The sequence below is a fragment of the Zeus faber genome (genome assembly GCF_960531495.2).
Source record: "Zeus faber genome assembly, chromosome: 16".
Classification (NCBI taxonomy): Eukaryota; Metazoa; Chordata; class Actinopteri; order Zeiformes; family Zeidae; genus Zeus; species Zeus faber.
Window position 1 is genome coordinate 7,860,751 of NC_137202.1, and position 23,624 is coordinate 7,884,374.

The 23,624-nt window shown below is 48.4% G+C and overlaps 1 protein-coding gene across 1 annotated transcript in view; it reads right to left on the bottom strand.

Moving 5' to 3' along the window:
* Positions 1–19,197, bottom strand: part of adgra1b (adhesion G protein-coupled receptor A1b) — a gene marked incomplete at its 5' end in the record, with an annotated part of 171,469 nt that extends 152,272 nt beyond the window's left edge. Inside the window, 2 exons of the mRNA XM_080017039.1 lie at positions 4,191–4,262; positions 18,980–19,197. Coding sequence (XP_079873165.1) covers positions 4,191–4,262; positions 18,980–19,197 — 290 coding nt within the window. The remainder of the gene's footprint in view (positions 1–4,190; positions 4,263–18,979) is intronic.
* Positions 19,198–23,624: the final 4,427 nt, after the last annotated feature.

Genomic DNA, 23,624 nt, shown 5'->3' on the forward strand with positions numbered 1-23,624 from the left:
CACAAATCTTGGGATTCTAGCACCCATTATATGTGCCTAGACTTAAGACTTAAGATAATACCAAACCAACCTGGTTTTCTCACAAGAGTCCCAGAGTAGCCTGGAACTGATGACAAAGGTTTCCCAAATCAAAATGTGTCTGGGACTTGAATATCCCAATTAAAGCCCATTGGTCCATAATGCACCAGGCAGGACAGTCAGTGCATAATGGGCCAAAGCAAAAGCTTTTACAGAGTTACTAATCTCTACCTAAGTTCCTACAGCACCGCTCCAAAATGTGTTTGTACAATATGTGTTGTTTTTTTTATACGAGCATCAATTTCAAGGCATGAAAGGTAATTCCAAAGCATTGAAATGCTTTAAAAACCTAAGAACCAATGCAGGGAAGAGTTTATAATTCTATCTACTATAATGCATATGTCCGTTCAATCCACGTACAAACAGACGTGCACTGCTTGTGTGCATGTTTGTGATTAGGTATCTTATAACAAATCTTGTGAAAGGGTATCTTCATTGGAAAACATGTCAGCCCCAATTCTACTGGATGAGCGCCCCACATTAGCCCACAAATAAAAGGTCTCCGGCATGGGAACCCACGGTGAATCAGTAAGCCTAGATTCAGGGACCTGACCTGGAAAACAGGACCGGCCTTTGTTCATATGCACTGCTCCCATCTGACCAATTTTGGCTGATGGTAATGGGCTTGTGTCCATTTGGATGAGTGTGACGTGACTGTGCCCCCCCCCCCCGACACACACACACACACACACACACACACACACACACACACACACACACTGGGGCATGCGCAAGAAGCAAAATGCAGCCGCGGTGAATTAGATAAATTAGCAACCAAGAAAAAACAAACAAATCAAATCGGTCAAAAGAAAGCCAACCTAAACTTAAACTAATCCATCCAACACAGACTTGTGGATTGGCTCATGTGCTGAGTTTTTGTATTGCGGTTATTCTCCGATACCGACACCCTACTTCAGCCTGGTTCCTGTTGGATATCCAAAACCATGATCACCGCATCCATCAGTGCATCTCTATCCCTAACCCTCTCCCTATCCCTATGATTTCCTTCGGAATCACAACGGTATGTTACATAATATATGAATAAGGAAGAGCTGAAAGTACTATCACTTATAACAGCCCCCTATTTAGCCCCTTCTCAATTACCTCTCCCGCCCCCACCCTGAAGAAGACTCTTGTGTCAGTCAGGTGTTTGGTGTTTCTGTCCATGTGCCGTGTGGCAGTAGTGCTAACAGGCCGCCCGCACGCCAGGTCCACAGCTGCAGCACAAAGCGGGGGAGAGTCCCAGACATGGAGGCTGTCAGTCAGTCCCTCAACGCACTGCAACCCCTCTGGCTACCAGACAGTCTCACACACACACGCACACACACACACACACACACACACACACACGCGCGCGCACGTTCTCAGGCCAGACGAGGGAACAGCTGGCTCTCATAGTCAACCCACTCAGGACACCTGCGAGTGAACCCCAGTGCATGACAGCTGGGCCCGTACCATAACGCCATACACCTGGCAGGATGGACAGATTGTACCGAGCAAGTGGGAGGAAGGAAGGGAGGAAAAAGGGAGGGAAGGTTGGAGGGAGCGGTACGGGCCAGGGAGAGTGGCCCCTGGCAGCCGCTACCATAGGGTCACAGAGCGGCTACCAAAACTAATGTGTTGAAAAAGACTGTGATGGTCTATGCATCACTCTCGAAGCGCCGGATGGATGGAAGCGGCACTAATGTGACCTGGCGAGACGGGTGACGGCATAGGAAAGGTGAGGGATGGGGGTGACAGAGCCTCTGGAGAGGAGGCGGGAGGGGAATAGAGTTATCACGATAACACGACTCCATTTTGAAATGTCAACTGTCAAGCGGCCAAACTAGCTCTAATAATATTCAGACAGAATCACTTCTGTCGGATGCGTGTGTAAGTGTGTGTGGGTTTACAATCATGCATAGCTGCCAAAAAGACAGATAAACAGAGCACTAGAAGGAGAGAGAGAAAGACAGATAGATAGAGAGAGGGCGAGACAAGGACCAAATAATTTCCCTAACACAGCGATCCGACAGACTCTCCCCTCTGATATCCTCCCGCTTTGATTTCCCATCATCATCATCATCATCGCCATCGCAGTCATCATCACCGGTGCGTGTCAACATCAGGTAAAACGGAGGTTACTGGACTAGACGGGCCCAAATCAATACCTGGCCCCCGGGGGCCCGGCCAGGGATTAACCAGCACGGAACGTCACAATGCTCATCATGATACCTCTGCATGCGTGAGCAGCAGAGGTATAGAGAGTGAGACTTCTCTCATCAGATTTCTCTCACGTGACGAGAGTGAGGAGAGAAACAAGGCTCGAGACCTCAGGGTCACACAAGACCATGGCAGAGGATTTGGGGTCGAAATGTCCGGCGTTACCGGCAACACGTGGGTTTATTAACCGATTGGGGATAATTCCTCACCACGGCATCCCTAGTTCTCAGCGCCAGGGAGCATTGTCACAGCTCAAAGAGCGGCCCTCTCTCTCCAGGGAACGTGAACACACTCATCCTCTTAAAGAAGAATTTGAAAATGCAAATGACAGTCGTCAAGGGGATAAAACCAACGTGTAAATTGTTAACAGCGCGGTGAATGTTTAACTGTTTATTCCTCTAGAGTCTCGTTTTGATAAAGCTCTTGGCTGTTTAGGTGTGTTAGATGTGTAGTGTCATATTTTTGTTATTGTATATAATTGTTATTATTCAAATACAAGTTACTTATTGAAAAACAAGTGTTTTTCTTGGCCCGATAGTCTAACAAAGTCATAGCCGTCGGTCCTGGAAAAAAGGAATCGAATTGTGGATTTGGAAAATCGTGACAACCCTCCGCAAAAATCTTGATTGATTCGGATTTCTTACGGTGTGTCTCCGGGCAACGGCCACTCAACTATTTAAACGGTAGCATTATTTTATTATCGTGTTTTTTTTCTCATAAAGCAGAGGCGGAAGAGACGATTGCAATGTTTTTTAGACCAATATTGTCATTGCAATATAGTATAATTTTTTAAAAGTTCTTTATCTTCTGTATTATTCACTAAACACAAGCAATAAATCATTCCATCATATGACCAACACTGGATACAGTCAACATATAAACTGCTCTTTCCTGGATGCAAGGCCTATGTGTTATGATGAAATGAGAGGAATTGACGCATGAATTGATATGAACAACGTCTTTATTCAACTATTGAATTGTAAAAAGAAAAACCTCCAATCGCAGTAGAATATTGAGTCATTGATTTAGCTTCAAGCCTCGTAATTGTTCAAATCTGAAAATCAACATTATTTTCTTACAAAACCGTCGCACGCAAACGTCCGCATACTGTACATCCTCTTTGCACCCGCCAGTGAATGAGCTTTGACCGAACACCGCTCCATGCCCTCAGGGAAAGCTTTATGCTCATTAAATAAAAAAACAAAAACAAACATACGGACGCAGTGTTCTGGAAGAGGCTCCGTCCGGAACCTAGAGGTGCACACGCTCCGCACGGCGCATCCGCAGCCCGGGCCGGAGCACCTTGTCTCATCGGGGGGGGTGGGGGGGGGGGGCGGCGGCACGGAGGTTAGGTTAAAACAATCGCTTAACCAGGCCGTGGGAGTAAGAGAGTCACGGAGTGAGCGTCCCCATTACCTGTGGTTTTGTGCGTGTCATGCGCTTCTCTCGTTCCGTGAGGAGACGTGAAATAAAATAAAAACTCGGAAGCTCGGCGATCTCTCCGCTCAGGGATCTCTCCGCTCAGGGATCTCTCCGCTCAGGGATCTCTCCGCTCAGGGATCTCTCCGCTCAGGGATCTCTCCGCTCAGGGATCTCTCTGCGCCATCAGAGCGATCCCCGCGCGTCCCCGTTCCCCATTTCGCCAAACAGAACCAATAATCACAGTGTGTTTTTGATGTATTTCTTTTCCTAATTGAATGGAAGAAAAAAAAAAAAAGCCCTGTGTGTAACGGGGAGACTTTCCCCAATCACTCAATTACACCCACAACAATAAACTAGATTACACTACTGCCTGCATCCATGGCTCAACGTCAGGGTGCGAATCCGGCGGCGATTCCAGCAGTGACGGGTATCAGAACCCTCAGGGAGACAAAGATTGCAAAGACGGCGTGGGGTTTTGGTTTACTCACAGCTTCTCCAGCGCAGCCAGACCATAGAAGGAGCCGTTCCTCAGCAGAGAGATCTTGTTGTGACTCAGGATCCTGTCCAGGAACAACCAGAAGAGCGGAAAAGGTGAGCTGGGAGAAAAGGGCGTGTTTGTGTGTGGGGGTAGGGTTACGGTCACAGTTGCTCAGTTTCCTTCTGCCAAGGAAAATTTGTTATCTTGGTACGCTGACCTAATATAGTGAAACAAGTGAGAATATTGAAATACGGATTATAATTATGTGGGATATAAAGAGGTTAAAATTCGGCAACAACCAACAACTCACACATGGCATCCACTTCGAAAAGTTAGTGTCGGGCTGCGGTGTTTGCATTTGTGTGTTTCTGTGCTTCTGCATGTGTGTGTGTGTGTGTGTGTGTGTGTGTGTGTGTGTGTGTGTGTGTGTATCGGGGGGGGGGTGCTTGTTGGCTTGTTGAACTGTCGGCAAAATAATTCATCCTGTCAATAACTCATCTGCAACACACAGATTTATCTCTGATTAGATTGTGGCCATTAATCACTCATCCCGGCCACGTTTCTATCTTATTTAAGACCCTTTGTGGTCGGGATGGATAGCCCCCCCCCCTCGGGCCCCCCAATCCCCCCGAATCCCCCCCGTGTCAGATATTGTCCACGTTGAGGAGCTGAGCAGAATGCCACTTCAGCACAATTCAACAGCGAGTGAATCAATTAAACACACCGCAAGGATCTCTCTGTGATAAATTATTTAATTAAATAACGATTCGGTGAGAGAGGTTTTATCATTTTGTTAGCATCAGTCAGTCCAATATGTATAAGTAGTATTAAATAGGGGGAGCGAGAGAGAGAGAGAGACTGGATTTGGTGTTGCAACAAGACTCCCCACAGAGTCCGTCGCCTTTATGCACACACCTGTGAAGCACGTTGCAAAGCGCTGCAATATCAGCAACATCGGCCTTATCACATGCAAGACATGCAGAACAAATCACCCAATCAGACCGTGCCTCTCAAAAGTGTGACACGGACTAAATAGAATGACCAAAGCTGCAAAGAACACACACACAAAAAAGAAATGTGGTTTGGTTAAAAAAATAACTTAGAGGTGGTTGCCAAGTTGTCATCTGTTGCTTGCCAGGACCGACAAAATGGTAGACTGATAATGATCCAACATTATTATAATCCATACTCAGTTGTTTCACCATTTTTTGACCCATCCAATACCAACACTGGGTATGGCCACAATTATGCCATATAATAAATCATTCTGGAGACAAGAAGAAACCACGCACACAATCGCGCCGTTTGACACTTTTTTCAATTTGCCATTCATCAAACACGTGCGAAATGTCACGTCAGTGGAAACACAACTAAGGCGAATACGAAACACTGCGCGTACGTACGAGTGGTCTTTGGAGCTAACAGGACAATTGAACACGACATCAGCCTCAATTTATCTGCAGCGACTTAAAAAATATATATAAAAAAATCAAAGTCAGCGTTCACAGACGGTCCACGTTCCTGACAAAACAGCAGAGAAATATAGTTCTGGGATTACAAAAAACTGTCGAAATGGAGTTTGCATCAAGGGTAGACTGTGTTACCAGGGCCACTGAACTCAATGACCAGCCAGAAATAACCTCATTCAATTTAATACGCTAGCATTTTACTTTTCACAGACCTTATAACGGCATAAAAATACAATACTGTACGCTGAATGTATATTTAAACTGTGTAACTGTCAGTGGTGAACTCTTTCCTCCTGGCACGGCAGTTATACCATGAACTGTTGCACTGATATTGCATCATATGTTCATTTCAATTTGCAACATATTTATAGCAAATTGCATATTTTTGGATAATTTAACATAAACTCACACACTAATTTTCTCAGGATCTGTCATTGGCCTTAGTAAAAAAATGTTAATATACAGTCAGTGGCCATTATGCTTTTATGTTATTCTGAGGTTATGATTCACAATTGTAGGTTTATTTTATTTGTATAAAAATATGCTGTTTTTTTAGAATATATTATATAATATATATAATTATATATATATATATTTTTTTAATTTTATATACAATTTTTTTTTTTCACTGTTCAAATTCACACGCGCATTAACCCACTGAGGTCTGTTGAGAGCTGCAAACAACCAAAGCGGTCATTGAAATATATCAGCTCATTTCCTGGAGCAGGTGTCCTATATCGTCCCAAAACGCCTCGGGCCGCATTAAATGGATTCAGGATTCCATAACTGCTAAAATATTGATCGCTGCAGCCAAGGTCTTCAATCACCCGCTGCAGGGCTCATCTCTGAAGTGCACGCATGGTGCAGGCACATTGCACAAGGTGCAACACTGCAGGCCTTCCATTAATGACAAAAACACACACACACACACACACACACCCACTAAACAGCCAAGGTCAAATCCTTCTATTGTCGTCCTCCGCCCCCTTCCCCTCGTCTTGTTTTAATAAGGTTGTTCCTTCGCTGCTAGGAGTTATGGTCCAGGTTGGGAGAGAGATGGGTAATTGGGATGTGTCAGTGGTCCCCTCCGCGACGAGAAGCCACTCATTATGCCGCCAGGGAAACACATCCCCCGTTCTAACGGTGGGATTAAGCGGTAGGATCCCACAATGTATTGGGCTGAAGAGGCAGCATTCCACAGCCAGGCCGCCCGGGGGGGGGGGGGGGGGGGGAGTTAACATATGCAGTGTACAGGAAAATGTCAGGGAAATGTCACAATGTGTACGATGTGCTCAAAAACCATTTTTTTATTTTTTTATTTTTTTTCAAAAACATTATAATGGACAAAGTAAATTGGGGAAAAGGTGGCATTTTGGAGCAAGATATCTCTCTTCACACCGCAACAACACACTTTAACATCAAGGACTTTCAATTTGATACATGTTACCATGGACCGCCTTGGATAAGATTTTGCCTCTCGGGGCCCCAATCTGAGAGTTATGATTTAGATACTGTTAGATGTGATTAAGTCCGAGCTCCGACACCTGACCCTACTATAATTAAGGAGATAACAGTGAAACCAGGACCAAAACAGTCAATATTGTATAATCCTCTAATGGCGCTAATGTCTCGTGAATTAAATAATGGTGAATAACGGATGCCCTGGAACCTCTTGCAGGACCCCACGTGAAGGGCCACCGCTTTAGGGAAACCAAACTGTCTCTCTGGAGAGTGATGAGCTGTCACAGCAGGAAGAGAAAGAACGCAAAGAGGAAGTGGCCACTCAGGGAGCAGGCGGGAAGGGCGCAGCGCTGGAGTCAACATCCTACACCAGCTCTCTCACACGGGCCTCGGTTCAGCAGCCCACTGTGGACACTATCACAATATCAAATATTTTATTTCGACAGCGGCACCGTCCTTTAACATTTACACAGATGAAGAGGTGAACTGTCGAGCACCATTACAAGCGGGAAGCTGCAAAGGGAAGCCGGGGAAGGGTGCCCAAAAAGCGGAGCAGGCAGCCAATCACACCGACTTTTATTATTGTTGATCCATACATCAATATCACATTGGGGGTTCTGTCACTTTGGATTCATCTTGACATAAAGCTCCGTGCGGGAAGTAAATTCCGGACGGCAGTCAGCCAGCTCGCCGAGTCAACTGGCCGTGCCGGCAGCGGGCTACCGGTCCACTATTTGGCCGATATTTCACTCCAGATCTATTTAAGAAGCCATAACCGGCGCAGTAATTCATGCCGCCCTTGCCAAGCTGGGCACTTTCTTTTTTTTTTTTTACAGGACCCCATAGACACATTTCAATCTCTGCGAGGCTTCGTGGCCCGTGTCCAAGGCACCCCGACCCAACCCCCCCCCCCCCCCCCCATGAGGATGATTTGGAAAGAAGCAGAAGGTCGGGGGGGGAGGTTGTGTCCCAAGCTTCTCCTCCCCATCCTCCCATCCTCCCACACACACACACACACACACACACACACACACACACACACACACACACACACACAGACACACACACACACACACACACACCTACCCACCCACTGTGGCTCGCCGTCCCACTCCAAATGGACAGTCTGCCTCTGTTTGTGCAAACTCAAGCGTATCCTGTACTCCTGTAATTTACTGTGTGTGTGTGTGTGTGTGTGTGTGTGCCAGCATGTGTGTGCGCATGCATGCCTGTTTGTGTGAATGTGCTTACGTGCATGTGAGAGAGCCCCCTGCCTTCCCATCCACCCCTACACATGCCTCTCTCAGGCCTCTCTGTGTAACGTCCAGGAAATCGTGAGCAAAACAGTATTGCTTATGATGTAAACATCTCAAGAGCGACACGGCGGGAGCTCCTTCTTCCAGCGTCTCGTTCTTTTGACATTATCAATTGTGGTCGCTGTGGATAAGCCCTTGGTAAGCAGCTTTCGAAGTGGCGGGTGGGAAAATTTGGGAATTGTGCCGTCTCCGGGCAGCAGCAAATGGTGGATGTCGTCTTCTACTGTTGTTCCTCTGATGACCGCAAATATATAAAAGCTTCAGCCCAAAACCACAAGTATAAATGTGCGTAATATCCACACAGTGGAAATGACTGGAGACATAAATATCCTCTCGGTGGGGAACATAAGCTGTGCTTTTCTGAGACAAGCTCAGTATTATAAGGTGGTTAAAGGGAACCTATTATGCAAAAGTAACTCTTTCAGCGCTTGTGCACATACATTTGGGTCTCTGATGGACCTACTTACACACACGCTGTGAAATAAGACAACTCAGACAGTTCTTTGTGAAGTGTCTGTTTCAGATGTCCTAAAATGAGCTGTTCAGCCTTGTGTCTCAGTACTACGTAGCATCGAGACGCATTAGCATCGGAATCTCAATCTAAGTAATTCCATGCACAGCTGGAGCGCGTCCAGACCCGCCAGTATCGAAGCTAAGAGCTAAGCATGGGAACCGCTGTTGTTGGCTGACAGACCAGCACAAATCTTTTCAAAGAAAGAGGAATTAATACCAACTGTCTGTGACAAAACTGCAGACAATGGAAATGTTAGTATTTGATGTGTGTTTCTTCCTGTGTGTGTGTCCACACTAGGTTGACTGTACTGTAGGCTGCGGCACGCGATCCGCCCTGCGCTTCTCCAAACAACACTGCAGATGTATTTATTGTATTTTTATTTTAACAATTATATATTTGAACAACAATTATTTATTACAAATGTTATTATTTTAATTTATTATTTCATTTTATTTTGTGATTGAATGAAACAAAAAAGCGTCCCTCCGTATACAACAGTGCTCCAAGCTCCATCCTGCTCCGGACTTTCAAATTATTTTTTGTAGATCTTATATGATTTAAGATTGAGCAACTGGATTGCTTATTTTTAGCCTCAAATTTTTTCAGAAACAGATTTTGGTGTACTGATAAGCTGAAAGCAGTCAACATTTACAGACTAAATACAACGGAACCCGGAGTAAAGCTCAAACCCTACTGGCTCACAGAACTCGGGCCTCGGGAGGGTGGCTCCTCCCACTGAAACAGAGCGTCAGGATCACGATTGATTAAGAGACATGTTAGAACGGCTAGAATACGTAATCTGATTTGTATTTTCAGCAGAAAAAAACTTTGAAAACATGTTTTGGGGACCTCGGAGACCTATATTAACCTGGTAAAAAGGGGCACAATAGGTCCACTGCTGTGGCTTGTTCATATTCTTAATCAAAACTAATCAGAACAAAATGTTTTGTCCCCCCCTAATGAACACTTAAAATGTAATTGGGCTCATTAAGGTTTTAAGTTCAGACAAATAGGGAACATTCTTCCAAGATCCCAATTTGCGACCATTTCTACTGGAGGGTGTTGAGCGAAGTGGGTTTAACGACCAGCAATCAAAGCTCCACATCCATTCTCCTCCAGAACAGGAGCTCTGGCTTTCATTTTCCCTTCACACCACAGCTGGCAGCCTTCTGTGAGGTCTGAACCCTCATCGGACGCCTGCCCTGCATGCAGCAGAGACACCCAGCCATATTATTACAAGAAGAATACGGACAAAAATAGCTTTCGATGGACACCGTCCAAAACACCAATCATAGGGACGGAGCGCAGTGCAGATCACTATGTGAACTATTGCAAACATTTTGGACGGACGGGCCCGGTGTTTTCCAGCCACTTCTCCTCCGACAGCCAAGCCCTCTGTTTTTCCAAAAGATCAAGTTACTAGGCACCACTAACCAAAATAACATATTTCATATCTCCTAACATTGACCTTGGATGGGAAGCAGACCTTACTTGGGGGTCCGCGGGAGGTTGGGTCACCTAGTGTTTAAAGCTAAAGTTAAGGGCCACCCAGCCAAGCACATCTGCCGAGGGGCGCCACCCCAGTGGATAGTAGAGGAGCTACACCAGAAATGTAAATCACTATCTCTAAGGCCACTTCACATAAAACAATCATACACCAGGTACATGTGTACAGTATATCTGGGTGATATTGACAAAATGAACATGACAATATTTTTTGGGGTGGAGTGACCATTAGTGCTTTCATAAGATTTGAACGCAAGCAATATCTGATAAACTGTCATCAGTATAGTTTGTATCTCATTCTTGGCTGCACTGTTTTTTGCTGCTATAACACATATATATATATATATATAAATATATATATATATATATATATATATGTATATATAAAACCAGTTAAAGCGTCTCATTCAGATAAAAGTCGAATTTCAAGAGTGACGTGTAGTGCAGCATAAAGATTGTTACAACAAAATACAAAACAATACAAATGGATAAACCACTGTCACACACTACAAATGAGTGAGAGCAGAACCCAGTTTAAGTGCAATACAAGGTCAAGGACAAGAATCCAGTTATGATGCATACAGCAAACAGGTAGAATTTTCTCAGGCGATCTCACTGAAAATTTAGGAGCAATCACATTGACCAACAATACTATACTCATGATCCTTTAGAATTGGCATCAATTCCCCAATAGTAATCAGTTCAGACAACTTCAGGTCCTTCCGTTCCAGGAAGAAGGGGCAGTGTATATAAAAGCTTTTTTGCCAAATTGTGGTCTAACTCTGTTCTGTTCTAAGTCTATGAAGTACAGATAAGCTTTATATATTATGATTATGTGGGCCCGACAATAATGGTTGCCCAGTTGCCCCGGGCAGCTTTGGGCAATTTTCATCTTCCATCCCGCGTGGCGTTTCACCAAGGAAAATTAGCTATACTGCTGCATCGCTTCAGCCCCGTCAAAATTGTGAAACAAGTTAGAATATTGAAATATGGATTATAATTCCATAAGATCATTATCACTCGCAGTCAATTATAAAATGATCGCAATTCAGGAACCATATTGTCAGTCTTCGCAACCCAACAGCCGGTGCTTATTTGCCAACTTGGAAATCACTTCTAAAAGTTTGTCTCGGGCCCTGATAACCAAAATCCAAGACGATATCTAATCTAATATCAGGAGCGCGATATTATAAAGATTTGTCAGCCAGCCCTCAGAAATGGAAACACGGGCACTCACACTCTCAAACTGCACCCCAGCGAGCGCTGCCAAAGGCGTGGAGCGATGGGAGTTAATGGAGTTAATATGCTTCCTGCTGTAATCGGAACTCCCCAACAAGAGCGAGACACAGCGGAATATAAATCATTTTGTTTTACAGCCGCTCAACAAACAGGAGACACAACACGTCTCGGCTGAACTGCAGCCGCCCTCGCCGACTTATTGACACTCAAAGTAACCCTGGTATTTCGGGGGGGGGGATACGAGCCCAAGGAAATTCCTTGGCCAAAAATGTATTTATCTTTGGTTAATATTTTTTTTCGACGGCGAGAGAAGGGGTTGACACAACTCTTTGCGGGTGATTTGCGGGTCCTTTTTTCCCCCCGTTTAGCGGTCATGAACTCCTGATTTGTGACTTGTCTACAAACCAAACCGATCACTGTGGTTCTCTCAGGAGTTCACAGTAAAGGAGGCGTCACGCTTATTGCAGCGACCCAATCTACCCAATTATTTAAGTAGCCATTTAACTAATAATTAATGTCTCAGTCAAAACCTCGACAGAACCATTACCCCACGTTTAGTCAATAGGCCCATCGTACAGTTAATAAAATAGGTCAAAAACACAATTTATTCAGATATCTTTATTTTGTAGATATTTTATTTCAAAAATGTGTTATTAATATTGTTATTGGTTTTTTTTTTGCACACTCTCATTAGTAATGGGTATTTAAATTTTTCTTTTAGTGGTCGACGACGTCAAGAATTTCAGTCGATTAGTCGATTAATCAACTAGCCATGACGTCATCAACACGCACATCGTGTCGCACATCAATATGCACATGTGAACCACGGGTATTATGATAGCAATCATTCAGCAACACCTCACATTATGTTGTTGCGACGTGTTAGCGGACGGGCAAATGTTGTTAATAATCCATGCATGCAGTAATTCCCGCCAGGTTCCAACACTTCAGTTTGTATTACACTCGCTTCTGTTGAACGGCGATTTTGCCTTTCAGTTTAATACTTAAGTGCCGAAGTTGCAATTGACTCTGCATTACTGTAGTCGAACCATGGTAATGCAGCTTCACCCCACACAGCTTGCAATCTACTTTGTTCCCAGCTTGGGTAAAGTAACGCTACACTTCGCTCCGTCTCGCCGCCGCCATCTCATTTACGAGCACTTTCTTTTACGTTAACTTACAGGTAGCTTCCGTCTCTCGGCTCCACCCACCGAGCTGTCCACTGCCATAATAACGTGATGTGTGTGCTACGCTTATTAGAGGTCTGGGCGGAAATGTGCTACATTTATAGGGGTCCGGGCATTTATGAAGGTTGTTCTACACGTTCAAAAACGTAATGACCATATTGAAAAAAATGAATAGTCAACGTCACTGCCCAAATCTACTCATCGATTAGTCGACTAATCATGCCCATCCCTAATTCTGATATGTACATTTATTTATGCTGATTCACATTACCCATGGTAAAAAAAAACAGAGCCTCAAACATTTATGAAGGTTGCTCTACAAGTTAAAAAAACCTTAATGACCCTATTGAAAAAGTCACAAATCCCTGCCTGAATTGAATAATCGATTGGTCAACTAATCATGCCCATCGATTTGTATTACACATGACAAATATAACAAATTTAAAATTGTGAGCCACAAACATTTGTGAAGGTTGTTCTACAAGTTCAAAAACTTAATGACCCCTGTTTTAATCCCTTTCCCTTTGGAAGAATGGTTTAATTTTGAGACACGTATGCAACGCTTATGTCGTTTTTTTAGCGCATTCTGGGCGTGAAATTAACTGTGATGCCGAGCTGCATGCTTGTGCAGAGCGCTGTGCAAAGAGTTTTGAAAGTGAACTCCATAATGAGAATTGTGTGTAACCAGTTGTAAAAAAAAAAAAAAAAAACTCTAAGCAAAAGGACAGATTCCAGCACCTCACACACCCTGCGCACACAGATAAGACAAGGGCAAACTCTGTTAGCTTTAGTAAATCTGCTGGAAAGTTGCAGAGCGGTAGCCGGGTCGGATTTGGATGATTGGATGAGTCGGGGAGAGAGGGCACTGTCACAAAGATGGACCTCATATCAAACCAAAAGAAAGGTCAAAGGCGTGAGAGAAAAGAGATACAGAAGAACAGTCCTTCAAGACCAGTCCGAGACCTTTTGAGGTCTGATCTTCGGACGAATCACCGAGTATTGCAGGTAAGCGCCATAAACCAATCAGCCACAACATTAAGACCACCATTAATAACAGCTAATATTGTGTAGCTCCCCTTCGTGCCGCCAAAACAGCTCTGACCCGTCGAGGCATGGACTCCACAAGACCTCTGAAGGTGTCCTGTGGTATATGGTACCAAGACCTTAGCGGTCGTCGAGCATCATCATCACTATTTGGTCCTTGTCAAAGTCGCTCAGATCCTTACGCTTGCCCATTTTTCCTGCTTCCAACACATCAACTTCAAGAACTGACTGTTCACCTGCTGCCTTATTTATCCCACCCCTTGACAGGTGCCATTAGAACAAGGTGAGCAAAGTTATTCACTTCGCCTGTCAGTGGTTTTAATGTTGTGGCAGATTGGTGTATATGTGGTTGAGGGCAGAGGTACGCATTGGCTAGAAAGAGGGATTATAACAAACTAGATGATTCTATGAACTGTGTTCATTTTCATGTATTTAGGGTGAGGGTTTCATGACAGAAGAAACGGACTAATTTTTAAACAAAAAAATTTGGGTGAATAAACCAGACATTAAAATGAAGACATCATAAATTCAAATGAAAGACCATTTTAATGCCTTTCTAGGGGCTGATATTTGTAAAATTGAAATTAAGGACATTTTGAGACTTATTAAGGACATGCAGATGCCTTGGAGAGAGAGAGAGAGAGAGAGAGAGAGAGAGAGAGAGAGAGAGAGAGAGAGTCACATTGCCTGGAGGAGCTTCAGATTCAATGAGCAACATTTCTTATGGGGGTCACACTCATTGCTACTGCATGTTTAGATTTATGGCCATTGCAGTGAGTGTTTACTTTGCACTTGGCAATGAGGGCCGAGCGTCTCTCGCAGCCGCTGCCCTTTGCGCTGGGAGCGGGACGAGAGAGGATGAGCTAATGCACGAGGAGAGAACGAACGGACGACGAGTGTATGTCGATGAAATATTCATGCTCAACTACTCAGAGGGTGGAACACAAACAGCACCTTAGGAGACAGGGAAGGCACCTGAGAATTGAGAGAGAATACCAGGGGGAGACCGAGAGAGAGAGAGAGAGAGAGAGAGAGAGAGAGAGAGAGAGAGAGAGAGAAAAAATGATAGAGGAGGAGAGAGAAAGCGGGGGCGAGAGATGGGAAGAGAGAGAGGGTGAGAGCCTTGTGCAAGATGTTCCTGTGTTTAATTCAGTCGGCCGTGGTCCAACGCTGATCACTTCCCCCCTAGACACCACAAGCAGCCCCTCCTGTCTGTCTGCAGTGAGGATGATGATGATGGTGGTGGTGGTGGTGGTGGTGGTGGTGGTGGCGGCGGTGGTGCAGAGCCCACAGACTGGGATCAGCCAGACACCTACCAGTCTGACTGGGTGCCCGGCCTCCACGCCCTCATTTAATTCCTCTTTAAGTTTCAAGGCCTGGCAAGCATGGCAAGGTTCCCGTAGAGGGAGATGAGTCTTAAAGTGGATCCCTTTCAGCCGCTGAAACGGTGGAACAGTACGGTGGGAATCTCTCTCTTGCAACAATGAGTGTTCAAGCCGAGATTCAAATAGGGGGCTAATGTGTTTTATCTTATTATGATAAAACACATTAGCCCCCTGAAAAGAAATTGTGAAGAGCTTTATCCTCCGGGATAATGCTGGGGCGACGTCAACGAGACATTAGAACCTCTAATCATCTCATACGGTGCTTTTCTACCACCACTATAGGTTCTGCCATGGCGGGGGTTTTTTTTGTTTTTTTTACACTGCCAGCTAAGCCCTGCCGTGCCGAGGTACCAGAGCTGGTTTTATCTCCTGGTCTGACCCGGCCCCGACTCAAGGGTACCAACCAGGCTGCACGGGCGGAGCTCAGCATCACCGCAGGCCATTTGGTCAATCGCAATCGTCCCAAACAGTCTCTCTCCCTACCGAGATTCAAGAGGTTTATTTGCCACATACATACATATACTGTACATACGTTCATACATAACATGCAGTGAAATGTCTCACCATCCATCTTCTTCTCTCATGCGATCCCCCCCGCTCTCTTTCTGCATTCCTCAAAATAAGTCGCACTGACACAACGACCAAACGCTGTCGAAGAAGCAACGCGCTGCTCAAAGCTCCTCCGTGGCTGTTGCGTTCTACGATACTCTAATGCCGTTGACGGATACTGGTCACACTTTTTTCCTGAATTTGTTACAAAAATAACCGCAATCAAACGACACTGGGGAGTCTGTTCGGGTCAGATTGCGATGCGTGGCATTCCGTACTTACTGTGCAATGGAATGTTTTGGCGTTTGGGAGAACCACATGACCGGTGCCAACACAAGACACTTTGCCGCACAGCACAAAGTTAAGCAGCTTTGGGTTTGGACCACCGCGGAAACTTTAAATCAGTGTGTCTGACAACGCTACTGGCGTAATTTGAATATCCCCGTTAAGATCAAAACCAAACCCATTTTCTACAATCAGCGTGTAAAGAGGAAATGTGATTTCTGTTAACACCCAGCGAAAGCCCCGTCTCTTTGAGACACAAAGCGGCGAAAAAAAGGAGGGACACATCACGGCGGCGATGCGCCGAACTCTGGGCGGTCCGGTACGTCTGCGTGAGGATGAAGCAGCGGCCCGTGGACTTCCACGCGCGACGAGACGTGGGTGAACGTCGAGCGTCACTGATGAGCGAAGCCACCACGGCGTCATCCATCACATCCTCTCCATCAGCCCGCCCATCTCTCTCTCTCTCTCTCTCTCTCTCTCTCTCTCTCTCTCTCTCTCTCTCTCTCTCTCTCTCTCTCTCTCTCTCTCTCTCTCTCTCTCTCTCTCTCTCTCTCTCTCTCTCTCTCTCTCTCTCTCTCTCTCTCTCTCTCTCTCTCTCTCTCTCTCTCTCCCCCTCTCTCTCCCCCTCTCTCTCTCCCTTCCGCAGCGCTCGGCCCCAGACAGATGTCGGCTACAATCCACAGCGCTGTTCTCTGCAGAGGGCGGGAGACTCCCTTCCTCATCAGCAGCGAAACGATTTACACCAGATAGGTCCCAAGGTCAGCGGCGCTGGAGCCGGGCTCCGGAAAAAAAAAAAAAAAAACCTCCTGGGCCCCCCCCGCTCCCACGTGGAAGATAAGGAAAGCAGGTGTTAATGGAGGGCGTTCAACTGCTAAAGGGGGCGGTGGGTTTTTTCCTCATGCACACTTCATTTTCATCTTCCATTTGGCTGTTACTGTAGGTTCTTTTTCTCGCTTGGCATCTGCGAGGAACCGCTCCTCATAAACATTTAACGGCTACGGCACACAGAGCCGTGCGAGGAAAGCCACGGCGCGACCCCCAGAGCGTTGCCTTTAATTGGAGATGAGATTCAAATCAAGGTTAATAAAAAAAAACCAAAAACAAAGGATACTGTACTTGAACTGTCATTGAGGAAGCGCGGCCACAAGGATCTCATTGTCCATGTGGGAGGGTGGGGGGAGGTGGTGGGGCGGGGGCGGCGCGTCGGAGAAAGGCCGTTGGGAGACATTTGGGAGATTTGTTGAGGCAGTCGAGGGAGTGAGGTCGGTATGTGCATGCTTCCCTCCGATATATCTGTTTATTTGCACAGCACGTCTAAACAAAAGAGAAAGCCGGGAGGCCACTTCAGCCCGACAAAGGTCACGTTTCCTAACACAGGAAAACTGCTTCCTGGCCGGCGAGGGCCCCGCTGAAGGACATAGCTCACCAAGGAAAATGAATGACGACTAAAGTGGACTATCGGAGCCAATTGCACTGGCCTAGTTGTGACACGGTATGAAGAAAAACGGCCGCTCACTTTTTTTCAAATGAGGGGGGGGGAAGCGACGGACGAATCAAATGGAATTGCAATCTGGTGACGGGGAAAAATTAAAGCCGGTCGGAAGATTAGCAACAGAACATGAAACACAGGCTTAGCAGTGAGTCTCCGCCGGATTGTGTGCGGACGTCATTCGAGTTCAACGTTTCTGTGAACGAAGAGGAAAAAAAAAAATATATAATAATAAATAAATAAAAACACACACACACACAACCCTGAATAATGTTCCTTTGAAAAAAAAACAAAAAAACACAGAAGCACCCTGCATAGTGAAAGAGTGGCAAACACTGCTCCAAATAAATTCCACAAGGCAAAGTGCTGTCATTAATCAACTGTACCCCGTGTTGGTAATGAGTGGTTGGAACCTGTCAAGGGCCTTTACGTTTAGCCTTCGCTTTTACTCTCTGATAGCGCACCTCAAATTTCCCCGAATAAAACAGTCTATTAATCTTGCCGTCGGTGCCCGCACCTGCGAGGAGGCAGAGCTGGGAAAGGAGCGTGAGAGCCATCAGCCCCTCCAGCGCTTCAACCGACTCCTATTTCAACAACAAAGACCGCGGGTGAATATGAAGAACGCTCTCCCGGCGCCCACGCCCAAGACAAGGAATCCGTGTTTGAATAACTTTGAATACAATGCAAATAAGACGCTCCCGCGGGCAGGTGCGGCTTCCCCGAATCTACCGGAGCCGCGGAATCGTGGGTCATACACAAATCAGGGCTTTTCATCTGCGAGCGTGGAGAGTACCCGGGTCAATTTAGTCGGCATTAAAATTGGAGAAGTCATTCGGGGACTGTTTTCTCGTGTTCGGCTCGAAACAGCGCGGTAAAGGTGAGATTAATTAAGTGTTCAAATGAGGGATTCGCAAACCTTTTCGTATCAAGGGCCCTCAATTTAAACACGACAGGCCACGCGAGGCCGCTTAGACTTTTCATTGTTAGGTAGGATTCAGTGTAAATATTATGATGTGGCATAATGTGGTTTGAGAGGGAACGGTAAGACTATCAAAACGGTGATTGTTGTGTGTAATCCAACGGCGCTCATGTTTAGTCAATTAAACAACGGCTAAATGGAACTTTCAACCCTTTTGCCGGGGACCCTCTGTGTCCTCTTCGCGGACCCATGATCCGGAATCCACTATCATTTGATCAACAAGGCCTTGGATCAACTTTGGGGGAAGAAAATGCTTTAATTTGTTTACACCATTATATATATATATTTCTTCAGTATATATACATATATATATATAAATATATATTTTTTTTTTTTATATATATAAAGCGCTGGATAAGGCGGTGGACGCACTTACAGGGCGAGCGTTCTGTTGGGCAGCAGGCTCGGCGGCAGCGCGTCCACCAGGTCCACATCGTCACACGCCACCTTGACTCGGACGTTGTGCCTGCTCAGCTGCTTGGACCTCTCCGCCGCGCAGTGGCAGCCCTCGACGATCAGATCCGGGCAGTTCCTGTTCGTCCGGCAGCACCTCCACAGCCCGGCGACGACGCACAGCACGCTCAGCAGTCGCATCGTTCCCTTGGCCGCCGACGAGGCAGACAAAAAAAAAAAAACAAAAAAACGAAAGAAAACAAACAAACAAACGAGCGTAAAAAAAGTCCCCGTTAAGTGATGTCTTCCCACTGTCTGTGACAAATCCACAGCATTTCACGCGTCCGTTCCGGTGGCGGTGGTGGTGGTGGTGGCGGTGGCGGTGATCGCAGGGCTGTGTTGTCACCTCTCGACAACTTGATAGTTGCGGGGGAAAGAAAAAAAAAAAAAAAAAAAAAAAAATCTTCAGCCTGGCGATCGCAGCCGTGATGAGTGGAGTTCCATCACCGTCAGCCTTTTTTTTTTTTTGTTTGTTTGTTTTTTATCTTGTTTTGGGTTTTTTTTTTTGTTGCGTGTCCGGGCTGCGTCCGGCGACGTCCGTGCGTGAAAAGCCCTGAAGTTACGCGGTGCGTCAAAGTTACAACAAACTGCAGCCGGTGCGGGTAAAAAGAACGTAAAAAGTGGAAGAACTCTGGGATATTTCTGCACTTTTGCTCTGGCTCTAAAAGTTAAAGGAGCTGCAGCTGCGCGCTGCTGTCAACAGGTTGAGGAGCCTGCTCGTGTGTTTGGGTTTGGTGGGAATTGCGCGTCCTTGAAGCGCGGCGTGGGAGCGGTGAAGTCCCTCCCCGCAGGTCCTGGAGAGGCTGCACTGGACTCTGCGGGTCCTGGGGAGGCTAGACTGGACTCTCGGGGGTCCTGGAGGGGCTGGAAAGACGGTGCAGGTCCTGGAGAGGCTGCACTGAACTCTGCGGGTCCTGGAGAGGCTGCACTGGACTCTGCAGGTCCTGGAGAGGCTAGAGTAGACTCTGGGGGGGTCCTGGAGAGGCTGAAAGGACCGTGCAGGTCCTGGAGAGGCTGCACTGGTCTTCGCAAGTCCTGGAGAGGCTCGACTGGACTCTGGGGGATCCTGGAGAGGCTGGAAGGACCGTGCAGGTCCTGGAGAGGCTGGACTGGACTCTGTGGGTCCTGGAGAGGCTGGACTGGACTCTGCAGGTCCTGGAGGGCCGTACTGGGATCTGCAGGTCCTGGAGAGGCTGGACTGGACTCTGCAGGTCCTGGGGAGGCTGGACTGGACTCTGCAGGTCATGGGGAGACTGGACTCAACTGTACAGTTCCTGGAGAGGCTGCACTGGACTCTGCAGGTCCTGGAGGGCTGTACTGGGCTCTGCAGGTCCTGGAGAGGCTGGACTGGACTTTGCAGGTCCTGGGGAGGCTGGACTGGACTCTGCAGGTCATGGGGAGGCTGGACTGGACTCTGCAGGTCATGGGGAGACTGGACTCAACTGTACAGGTCCTGGAGAGGCTGCACTGGACTCTGCAGGTCCTGGAGGGTTGCACTGGACTCTGCGGGTCCTGGATAGGCTGGACTGGACTCTGCGGGTCCTGGAAAGGCTGGACTGGGCTCTGCAGGTCCTGGAGGGCTCTACTGGGCTCTGCAGGTCCTGGAGAGGCTGGACTGGACTCTGCAGGTCCTCGAGAGGCTTGACTGGACTCTGCAGGTCATGGAGAGACTGGACTCAACTGTACAGGTCCTGGAGAGGCTGCACTGGACTCTGCAGGTCCTGGAATGGCTGGACTGGACACGGCGGGTCCTGGATAGGCTGGACTGGACTCTGTGGGTCCTGGAGAGGCTGGACTGGACTCTGCAGGTCCTGGAGGGCCGTACTGGGCTCTGCAGGTCCTGGAGAGGCTGGACTGGACTCTGCAGGTCCTGGGGAGGCTGGGCTGGACCTTGCAGGTCATGGGGAGACTGGACTCAACTGTACAGGTCCTGGAGAGGCTGCACTGGACTCTGCAGGTCCTGGAGGGTTGCACTGGACCCTGCGGGTCCTGGATAGGCTGGACTGGACTCTGCGGGTCCTGGAGGGCTCTACTGGGCTCTGCAGGTCCTGGAGAGGCTGGACTGGACTCTGCAGGTCCTCGGGAGGCTTGACTGGACTCTTCGGGTCATAGGGAGGCTGGACTGGACTCTGCAGGTCATGGAGAGACTGGACTCAACTGTACAGGTCCTGGAGAGGCTGCACTGGACTCTGCAGGTCCTGGAAGGGCTGGACTGGACACGGCGGGTCCTGGATAGGCTGGACTGGACTCTGCTGGTCCTGGAGGGCCATACTGGGCTCTGCAGGTCCTGGGGAGGCTGGACTGGACTCTGCAGGTCATGGGGAGACTGGACTCAACTGTACAGGTCCTGGAGATGCTGCACTGGACTCTGCATGTCCTGGAGAGTTGCACTGGACTCTGCTGGTCCTGGAGAGACTGGAATTGACTCTGCGGGTCCTGGACGGGCTGCACTCGACTCTGCAGGTCCTGGAGGGGCTGGACGGGATTCTGCGGGTCCTGAAGGGCTCTACTGGGCTCTGCAGGTCCTTGAGAGGCTGGACTGTACTCTGCGGGTCCTGGGGAGGCTGGACTGGACTCTGCCGATCCTAGGGAGGCTGGACTGGACTCTGCAGGTCATGGAGAGACTGGACTCAACTGTACAGGTCCTGGAGAGGCTGCACTGGACTCCTCAGGTCGTGGAAGGGCTGGACTGGACTCTGCGGGTCCTGGATAGGCTGGACTGGACTCTGTGGGTCCTGGAGAGGCTGGACTGGACTCTGCAGGTCCTGGAGGGCCATACTGGGCTCTGCAGGTCCTGGGGAGGCTGGAGTGGACTCTGCAGGTCATGGGGAGACTGGACTCAACTGTACAGGTCCTGGAGATGCTGCACTGGACTCTGCATGTCCTGGAGAGTTGCACTGGACTCTGCTGGTCCTGGAGAGACTGGAATTTACTCTGCGGGTCCTGGACGGGCTGCACTCGACTCTGCAGCTCCTGGAGGGGCTGGACGGGATTCTGCGGGTCCTGAAGGGCTCTACTGGGCTCTGCAGGTCCTTGAGAGGCTGGACTGTACTCTGCGGGTCCTGGGGAGGCTGGACTGGACTCTGCCGATCCTGGGGAGGCTGGACTGGACTCTGCAGGTCATGGAGAGACTGGACTCAACTGTACAGGTCCTGGAGAGGCTGCACTGGACTCCTCAGGTCGTGGAAGGGCTGGACTGGACTCTGCGGGTCCTGGATAGGCTGGACTGGACTCTGTGGGTCCTGGAGAGGCTGGACTGGACTCTGCAGGTCCTGGAGGGCCATACTGGGCTCTGCAGGTCCTGTAGAGGCTGGACTGGACCTTGCAGGTCATGGGGAGACTGGACTCAACTGTATAGGTCCTGGAGAGGCTGCACTGGACTCTGCAGGTCCTGGAGAGGCTAGACTGGACTGTGCATGTCCTGGAGGGGCTGGACTGGACTCTGCGGGTCCTGAATAAGCTGGACTGGACTCTGCAGGTCCTGGAGAGGCTGGATTGGACTCTGCGGGTCCTAGGGAGGCTGGACTGGACACTGCGGATCCTGGGGAGGCTGGACTGGACTCTGCAGGTCATGGAGAGACTGGACTCAATTGTACAGGTCCTGGAGAGGCTGCACTGGACTCTGCTGGTCCTGGAGAGACTGGAATTGACTCTGCGGGTCCTGGATAGGCTGGACTGGACTCTGCAGGTCCTGGAGAGGCTGGACTGGACTCTGCAGGTCCTGGAGGGCTCTACTGGGCTCTGCAGGTCCTTGAGAGGCTGGACTGTACTCTGCAGGTCCTGGGGTGGCTGGACTGGACTGTGGATCCTGGGGAGGCTGGACTGGACTCTGCGGGTCCTAGGGAGGCTGGACTAGGACACTGCGGATCCTGGGGAGGCTGGACTGGACTCTGCAGGTCATGGAGAGACTGGACTCAATTGTACAGGTCCTGGAGAGGCTGCACTGGACTCTGCTGGTCCTGGAGAGACTGGAATTGACTCTGCGGGTCCTGGATAGGCTGGACTGGACTCTGCAGGTCCTGGAGAGGCTGGACTGGACTCTGCAGGTCCTGGAGGGCTCTACTGGGCTCTGCAGGTCCTTGAGAGGCTGGACTGTACTCTGCAGGTCCTGGGGTGGCTGGACTGGACTGTGGATCCTGGGGAGGCTGGACTGGATTCTGCAGGTCATGGAGAGACTGGACCCAACTGTACAGGTCCTGGAAAGGTTGCGCTGGACTCTGCGGGTCCCGGAGAGGCTAGACTGGACTCTGGGGGGCCTGGGGAGGCTGGACTGGACTCTGCAGGTCATGGAGAGACTGGACTCAACTGTACAGGTCCTGGAAAGGCTGCACTGGATCTGCTGGTCATAGGGAGGCTGGACTGGACTCTGCAGGTCATGGAGAGACTGGACTCAACTGTACAGGTCCTGGAGAGGCTGCACTGGACTCTGCAGGTCCTGGAGAGGTTGGATGGACTGTGGAGGTCCTGGAGGGTTGCACTGGACTCTGCTGGTCCTAGAGGGGCTGGGCTGGACTCTGCGGGTCCTGGATAGGCTGGACTGGACTCTGCGGGTCCTGGGGAGGCTGGAC